The 9,727-nt window shown below is 33.2% G+C and overlaps 1 protein-coding gene across 2 annotated transcripts in view; it reads left to right on the top strand.

The window, feature by feature from the left end:
• Positions 1-6,320: 6,320 nt before the first annotated feature.
• The window catches only part of LOC107693259 (egl nine homolog 3-like), an 8,655-nt gene continuing 5,248 nt past the window's right edge, over positions 6,321-9,727 (top strand). The window contains exon 1 of one of the 2 annotated variants that reach the window (XM_016492569.1): positions 6,321-6,856. In XM_016492569.1, the coding sequence (XP_016348055.1) occupies positions 6,359-6,856 (498 nt within the window). In that variant the 5' untranslated portion in view covers positions 6,321-6,358. Of the gene's footprint in view, positions 6,857-8,661; positions 9,259-9,727 lie in introns of those variants that run through there. The other variant, XM_016492575.1, reaches the window with a different exon arrangement.

The following is a 9,727-nucleotide window of genomic DNA, read 5'->3' as shown; positions in this document are numbered from 1 at the left end:
ATTCCATTAAATATCAGTTTTGATGTATTTAGAGCCACAAATAATCAATGTTTAACACATACAGTATTTATAAAAATGTATTTTTATTATTAGTCTGCTGATAAAAAATAAAATTCCTAAGCTAAATTTTGTCTCTCATTAACATACTTAAATGCTATTTAAATAATCTCATTGATCTATTTTGAAGCTAAATACCACAACTATTCACTAGATGTCAGTCATTGTTGATTTTTTTTTTTGTCATTTGTATTCGTTTTTTTATTATATGTCTATATGGTTTAAATTAATTTTTATTTCAGTTTTAGTTCAACTAAATAAAAGTTCCGTTTTTTTTTGTTTTTTTTTACAAATTTTATTTCAAGTAAAAAAATTTTTTTTTTTTATATTTTAGCATACTATAAAAACCCTGTTTCCTTCTGCAAAATAATTTCCTTAATAAGCCTGTCAGATTCTCTCCTGATCACGGTGGCAGCGATGGCCGTCTACACCGGTTATGTGTTCATGCCTCAGCACATAATGGCCATATTACACTATTTTGAAGTGGTCCAGTGACGTCATCAGCCGAGACCATCGGGATGCTCGCGACCTCCACCTGGTGGCCGGAAAAATGAACTGCTTTAGAACTGTTCACTACGATGTCTGTGATTTACTTCAAACGAGGACACTTGTGTATGTTGGAGACCAACGTTGAGGAGTGTGATTAAGGCCTGGCTAATTATGTGTGAAGAGCACAGTGTGCGACTGCAAAAGCACATACTGCCCTTGCTAGAAATATATCATTTTATGACTTTTTTGTTTTTTAAATAATGCTTCTTGTTTAGTTTCATGACAGTGGTTTATTCAGATGATAAATATTTTTTGATATAAATGTGTATATTTAATTGTATACATATCTGTAAAGTTTTATAGAGATTTATTTTGGCTGACCTGAAATGATAGTGGACTGATGAATTATTGATACTGTTTCTGTCACCACCGGAAATCTATTTTTATCAGACCCTTGTGAGTCATGCAGTAAATAATTACCTGCGCTTATGTGATGTCATTGTTGATAATTCAGCGCTGGTTGCTCAGGTTGTAAACTGGAAAAAAACAAAAAAACGCTTAAACTCTTTCTTTAATTGTTTGATATGACTGAGGCATTTAATCAGCACATGCTCAGTAAAATTGTCTATCTTTGTGTGAAAGTAAAACATATTTTGAGGTATGAAACTTCTTTTTTTATTTAAAGTTTTGATGCATTTGACTGTAAATTTGTATGTATTTCATCAGTAGGTAAAAATGAACATGAATAACAGATGCTATTTGGTCATTAGTTATGAAATACAATACTAGTTATGAAATAGAAATTGTATCCCTGAATTAAAAGATTAAAGATATTTAATATTTTGTTGCTATACATTATTAGCTGATCAACATGGTTGTGTAATAAAGATTTAATCCATTTCAGATGATAAATATATGTCCCCTTTGTGCTTTAAATATAATTCTGAACTAAAATATTTTAATAAATAACTTACTGTATATATATATATATACACACACACATACATACAGTGGGTATAGAAAAGAATCACCACCTTTAAAATAATCACATTTTGTTGCTTTGTAGCCTGAGATGAAGACAGTTTTTGTTTTAGTCAGCTGTATTTGCTCAGTGCAACTTATAATATCCAAATGAAAGATATAACACCAACATGTCAGAAAAAAATAAAAACAATCACTGAGTTGGAAAAAGGATCACCCCCTTGTGTCAGTATTTCGTTGAACCACCTTTTGCTTTAATTACAGCCTTTAGTCTGTTGTGGTTTGTCAAAGCTCTTTTCATGCTGAGCTAATCAAAATGTAATACAGTAATATGGTTACTGTAACTTCAAAATTAAAACAAACTATAGAAATAAAATCCAATCTAAAATATTAATAAAACTACAATTGTATGTCATTGATACTACAATAACTGAAAGGAAGCAATGACTGATAACTAGCATAAATATAACAAAATAAACAAAATATAAACTAGTACAAATATTGATTAAATTAATATTAAATATTAATACATGACTGATAACTAGTATACTGACATGTTACTGGGGCCATTTTAACACTATTAATTAAATTAATATTAAATATTAATATAAAAAATCTCAATATAAAAAAATATTCTATAAAATTAATATAAAAATTTCACTGTAAAAAATGTTATATGTTATCTACTTAACAAAATGATGGTAACAATATTACACTTAATATTTTTGAGTAGTTTTTAAGGCTTGATTATTTAATGTAATCTACCTGAATAAAGCATGTAAAATCTCCTAAATTATTTAATCTGTGACGCAATGAATTTAATATTATTAGTGAAATGTGCTAATTTATTTTAAGTTGATTTTCAAAAGTCTGTGATTTTGAGTAAGGTCTGTTTGTATTTAACGATGACTAGTTATTTCGTACAATTAAAAGACTGTATACAACGAGACAGCGAAAAAACTTTACTGCACTAGCATTTGCCAAGCTACTGCTCATTGAACAAAGCATCATGCCTCATAATGGTAGTACATGCAGTTATCCATAACCATAAGCTCTACTCTTCTGCACAATGGTAACAATAGAAACCTCAACATAAGCTTTTCCTTACATTTTTTTTTTTTCAGTTTAATTAGTTCCTCAATTCAAGCCTCAAAACTGCTTAAGTTTCATTTAAAAAAATTAGGAAAACATATCTCTTGGTTTTATTAGTGAAAAGTTCTCAATATTTTCTATATAAAACTGAACCGCAATTTGTTTAATAAAATATACACACTATTTTTAATCACCTTAATTTTTAAAATGAAAATTACAAGACCCATGATTAATTTTTTACCAGAAGATGGCTGTTAGATTTGTAATAATAACCCTGTTCTCTTCCACTTGCTAAATTTATGCAATACATGTGTGCTATAAATATTTAAAATATATTTGTTAAGAGCTGGGACAACATGAGCATATGTTATTACATGTGCATGACTACGTGTCTCAGCACGTATACAAACCACATTTCAATATAATATTTATCAGTTGTTTACAGTGGTTATCTGGGTTAAAACATTTAGTTAACCTACAATACACATTACAGTATGTTTCTGTGAAATACTTTGTTTTCTTCACCAAGCTGATCTATAAATATAGATTTTTGCCAAACAGGTGGAACTTAAGATATGGATGAATCAGTTTAGTTTACAGTCAGCTTTGACACATAAGCATCCAATGATATCATGTCCAGCTCTCAGATTCATATCATTGGCATGAGCTCAAAATGAAAATAGCAGCATTTTTACACTTTAAACTACAGGATGAGGGTGTTCTCACGTACGCCATCACGGGTCATCTGGAGTTTGAACTCTAGATGCACAGCAATGTCCTGCCAGAGTTGCAATTCTAAGAAGAAGCAATTGGGCAAGGCAGCATTTCAAGCTGTTTAACTGTTGGTACATACACATCCAGTTCAACTTATATGGCACTTTCAACTCTTAAAGGAATAGTTCACCCAAAAAAAAAAAAAGAAGATTTACTCACCCTCAGGCCATAAATTTAGAGAAATTTACCATTTCATCACTTGCTCACCAATGGATCCTCTGTAGTGAATGGGTGCCGTCAGAATGAGAGTCCAAACTGCTGGACAATTAAAAAAAATAAAAACAATTAACGTCTTGTGAAGTGAAAAGCTGCATGTTTGTAAGAAGCAAATCCATCAAGACATTTTAACTTCAAACCACTGCTTCCGTCTAAAATCAGGAGAGAAACATGCACAGATCCAGCACTGTTTACAAGCAAAAACAGTTCAAAAGTTTTCTAAAAATAAAATATGTTGGTGGATTTTGATGTGAGAGTGACAGGTTTACAGATAAAATGCCTTGATAAATTTATTACAAACACAGAGCTTTTCACTTCACAAGACGTTAATTGATGGACTGCAGTCGTGTGGATTACATGTGGACTTTTTATCAGCTGTTTGGACTCTCATTCTGACGGCACCCATTCACGGCAGAGGATCCGTGGATGAGTAAGGTATGTAATTCAAAATTTCTCCAAATCTGTTCCGATGAAGAAACAAATTCATCTACATCTTGGATGGCCTGAGAGTAGATGTTTAGTAAATTTTCATTGTTTTGGGTGAACTGTTCCTTTAAAGATCTTTCCTGATTTGTGTTTATCTTTAAAGGAACAGTTCACCCAAAACAATGAAAATTTACTAAACATGTACTCTCAGGCCATCCAAGATGTAGATGAATTTGTTTCTTCATCGGACTACGTTGACTACGTTTACATGGACATCAGTATTCATCTAATTATTTACCTTATTCTAAATAAGCCAATATTATGATTATGGTGTTTACATGAGCTGCTTTTAGAATATTCCTTTCATGTTCCCGTTTTACATGTTACCTAGTACATAGTTCGATTAATGGCACACGTCATTACGTCCCCACGTGACGCCATCTGACATCCCCTTCGGAATTTCACGTATAAACCATAAACATATAGTTCGTCTTCGCGATGATGCCATGTACAGTTTTGGGTGTTTCATTTTCAATTTTATGAAAGCTTCAAGTGCAGTTAATTATTTGTACGTGCATACAGACGACGACGGGTGTTGAAGCTCTTTTATTTGCCTTCAATCAAAAATCTCTGTTTACATGATAGATTCTTAATCGGAATATTGTCTTAATCGTATTAAAATCGGAGTATTGCTGTCCATGTAAACGTACTAGTGTTATTCTGACCCAAACACAAATCAGGTGCAGGCTTGACTGCATGCATTATCTTAAATACAAAACAGTTGTAAAAGCATTTCATGCACATTACCCATGGAAAATCTGAGGTGAACTGATGCATGTTGTAACATCTGAATTTACATCACAACATCATATCATATTCCATTGTGCAACATGCGAGTTCCCTCTGACCTTTCTGTCTGTAGAAACCAAAGCAAACAGATAGCTGTCATTTGGGTCAGTACAAACAGTCATGTCTGTGATATGGCTTTAATGATTTCCATGCTATTTTTAGCAAATCAACATGCATTCTGTGGTGTTTCAAGCCAGTTTAGAGCCAGGTCACATTTAACCCCTTGTGCATTGCACAGTGAGATCTAGAGAAAAAGAATGATTAACATAACTGTAATAGGAAGTGAAAATAGACTTCCAGTTAACATACAAATATGATTAAACACAGCTGAAGTTTGATGATAAGCTAACTAACTGGGGTGTGTGTATCTGAAGGTGAATGACTGGCAAAGCTTCTGAGAAAAATCTGAATTTTTTCACTTTTAAAACATAAGTTATGATAAAAAAAAAAGAAGACGACATATTTAAGATTCTGCATTATTTCTAGGTTAAAAAAATGTGTTGCTCATCTTGGTATAAACGAACTTTGTACAGAAGGTCAGATTTTCTTAATCTTTAATAATAATAAAAATACATTATTATTAGTAGTATTATTATTAATTATTATTATTATAACTGTATTTTTAATGGCTCAGTGACACTTACTGACACGTTAGCATTACATGAATGACTAATGCTGACAAATAGTTATTAGAATGAACAAGAAAAATCCGATTTTTTAAATTTAAATATGGAAATATTTTTTTGTTTGTTTGTTTTGAACTTAAGTGATACAAAACAAATAAATAAACCACACTTTAGGTTTTAAAAATGTGTCACATGATCATGTGAACATTGTAAAAATGGTCAGATTTTCTTAATAATGGAATCTTTATTATTACTATTATTATTATTATTATTATGTAAAAACAACACAAACAACAGCAACATAAATAAAGTATTATTATTATAACAGCATTTTAATGGCTCAGTGACACTTACTGATATTTATGCATTACATGAGTGTTATTGTTTTTGACATTCACATTATGCTTTTCCTTCAAGGACATATGTAATTATCTTTCATCAGTAAATGCATTTTAGGATTTCTTATTATTATTATCTCTTATTATTATCAAGTTAATATTTAAAACATAGTTAAGCCACGAGTAGGCTAAAGAAGAAATATTTAAGATTCTACACTATTTCTAGGTAAAAAAAAATCAAATTTGTGCATATGGTCAGATTTTCCTAATAATAATAATATACATTTTTATTAATTAATTATTATTATAACAGCATTTTTAATTGGCTCAATGACACATGACTAATGCATCATGACAAGGAGTTATGACTGTTATTGACATTCATGCTTTTCTCTCCAGGACATATAAGAAGTAATTATCCTTTGACATGTGATGGTGTTCACGTACTCAGACTCTCCCCTTTCATCTGATATCAAGTGTGCGCTCGGCACTTCTGCTGCACTCGACTCGATGGCAGAATATCAAGGAAATCTGGCTGCTGAACAGACCTCTGAAAACCAAACCATCAGAAATGATGCACCGCACAGGTGTCCAGATGAAACTAGTGGACGCATGGAGCTGCCCAGAGAGCTCAGGAAGCCCCGCAGTAACCGGGCAAAATCTAAAGAACACAAACGACTAAACACACACAAACTAGTCTTGCAGTACGTAGTGCCGTGCATGAACTCCTACGGTTTGTGTATAGTTGATCATTTTCTAGGGGACAGAATCGGAGAGAGCATTGTGCAGGAGGTGAGGCGCATTCATCAGAGTGGCAGCATGCAGGATGGACAGTTAGTGAGCCAAGAACTAAACAAAAGCAAAGCTATTCGAGGGGACAAGATTGCATGGGTCGATGGCACCGAAAGCGGCTGCCAAAACATTGGCTATCTGCTGACCCGAATGGACAAGCTCATCACGTGCGCAGACGGCAAACTAGACAAGTTCAATATCAGAGGAAGACATAAGGTGAGTGTTGCTCATGCACTTTACCTCATTGAGCTGCTCCTAAAGTTTCCTAAGCATCCAAACATGTAGAGCTTAAAACAATCTGTATGCTTAAGTAATAGGCCTATATGATGCATGCAGTTGCACAAGCAATTCGTCCTAAAAAAAAAAAAACCAGTTCTAAAAGTGTTGCAATGCAAAGTTTTGAAGATGACCATAAGAGATGCACGTGTAACCTGTTTGTATTTGTAAGTCTATAAAAAAGCATTAAGAGCTCACAGAAGAGCTGTGTTTTACACTTCTTGAAAACGCCCCTTCACATGCGAGAGATTTGTGCGCGTACATGCAGCACTTCGGATCCTCAATGGCGGTGGCATGACTATAATATGAGCTCATAAACGTCACGTACAATGTCACATACTCTAATTACAAGACACGGTCATTGAGATAAAACCATTGGTGATCTCATTTACATTATTTTAATATTTTTCCTTCATCATGAATTGTTTGGCATGTGAAGCATGCATGAGACCAGTCTCGCATCTCTTGCTGTGATCTGACCCGGCTGGGCATTACGGACTGTAAATCGGCACAGTTGGGTTGAACTCGTAGAAATACAACACGACGGTAGAATGGTAGAATGGCATGAATGCAGGAACCCGTTGTCTTAAATGGGCGGGGCTTACCGACCTGGTGATGTCACGTAGGCTACGACATAGAGGAGCAAAAATACAAAAAAAAAAAGTAAACACATAAATAAATGAATGATTAAATGCATCATATGTATTTTAATTTTCAACTTAAAGTTTACATTTTGTCAATGGACTTGATTTTTTAAAAACTAATTAGTTTCCTGTAATCATGTATTAAATATAAAAAGTACAAATATTTGTTAAATATTTTTTTTTTGTATTTACATGTTTAAAAAGCGACTTACAATAGACGAACATTAGCAATTCATCACAGAGCCAAACAATATTTTTTGGTTTTTATTTGTTTCTATATTGTTATATTATTTTAGTTTCTATTTACATTACATTTTAAAAAAGTGACAGCATATAAAAGACAAACATTAGTAATTCGTCACAGAACCAACAATATTTGTTTCTATATGTTTTTATTTGTTTCTATATCGTTTACTCGTTTATTTTTAATTAATTTTAATTATTTGAATTAATTAATTTACATTTACATTTTAAAAAAATGACTTACAAAAGACGAACATTAGTAACTCGTCACAGAGCCAAACAATATTCGTTTATATATAGAAACAATATAGAAACAAATACAAACATTATTTGTTTCTGTTTTATTAAAAAAATTTTTTTTTTTTATTTACATTTAAATTTTTTTTAAAGCGACTTACAATAGACGAATATTAGCAATTCGTCACAGAGCCAAACAATATTTGTTTCTATTTTATTTTTTAATTCAAATGTATTTTTTATTTACATTTACATGCATTTATTTACTTTTTTTTTTTCAAAAAACGACAAACAAACAATTCGTCACAGAGCAAACATTTCAAGCGTCACTTTACCCTTATTGGTTTATCATCAAAGAATGCGTAATATTAACACCTCACCATGTAGGCTATTTCCATTTCAATGGATAAAGTATCTGTGTCACTATTCATATGTAAATGATTTTTCAGACCACTAAAACACAATTATCCTGCGATTTGAACCCGGCTGAATGGAGGATTCGGTTTTCTGAGCCGCCAAGCGCCCCCTATAGAAAGATGACTTTTGGGTTACAGTAAACATGCATTGTCCAGCTCATAATGGTTGAACTTACACGCACTGAATGGGGGTTTCACATGAATATCCGCCCACTGAAGCGCGACACACATTCTGCACGTTCCACATGCGCCGCAGGTGCGCTGCGCTCGGATCCTCTGGTGCTCATGAACCCTCACACAGAGCGATTATAAAGCCCACCTACAGCCCCCGTCTGCTGCCTGTGGCATTCTTTACCCGTCTCTTGAGGGACGATCCCGTGGCATTAGATATTAGGCTACTTTGGAAAAACTTTCGTTAATTTGAATGCAACGAGCTCAAGACAAAATGCCATTTCTTCAGCACGCACTGGACTCGCAGTTGGAGAGTCTGGCTTTAGAGCAAGTGGTTCCGGCTCTGTTGGACCGAGGCTTTTTTTACGTGGATCATTTTCTGGGGGACATCGCGGGCCACATGGTTCTGGGTCAGGTCAAGCGCATGCATTCCTGTGGGCTTCTCAACGACGGCCAGCTGGCCAGAAGAAGCAATGGAGTTTGCAGGAGAAGCATCAGAGGAGATCAAATCACATGGGTTAACGGGACCGAGAGGGGCACGGAGGCTGTCAACTTCTTATTAACACTCATAGACAAACTTATTTCTCTGTGTGTGGGTCGACTGGGCAAAAGTATTCGCGCAAGGTCAAAGGTAAGCTTTATTGCACTTCGAAGTGCTAAGAATGTATCGAATGAATCACGCAATTAATTGATGAAACGTTTTTATAGTAGCCTAACTTTAATGAATAACACTAACAACTTGATACAATTCTCATCAGATCATAAATGTATTTTCAGTTAGAAGTGTTATGAAACTTTGATTCATATTGTCGTATCTGTTTATTTGTGGCATGCATTTTTAAGATTTTTATATGTGTATGAATTTTATAGTCTATACTCGCTGGTAAGCCTTTATAATAACTTTACTTAAAAGTAAATTAGTCATTAATGAATGTACAGTTCACAAGGTAATACAAAAACAAATAGCCTTTTACTTATGAAAATATACCAAGCATTAAAATCTTTGCTAATTTAATAATAATAGTATTACAGTTACACACACACACACACACACACGTATATATATATATATATATATATATATATATATATATATACAC

This window comes from Sinocyclocheilus anshuiensis, unplaced genomic scaffold, assembly GCF_001515605.1.
Source record: "Sinocyclocheilus anshuiensis isolate Anshui unplaced genomic scaffold, SAMN03320099.WGS_v1.1 scaffold261, whole genome shotgun sequence".
NCBI lineage: Eukaryota > Metazoa > Chordata > Actinopteri > Cypriniformes > Cyprinidae > Sinocyclocheilus > Sinocyclocheilus anshuiensis.
This window is presented reverse-complemented; position numbering and strand designations above follow the sequence as displayed.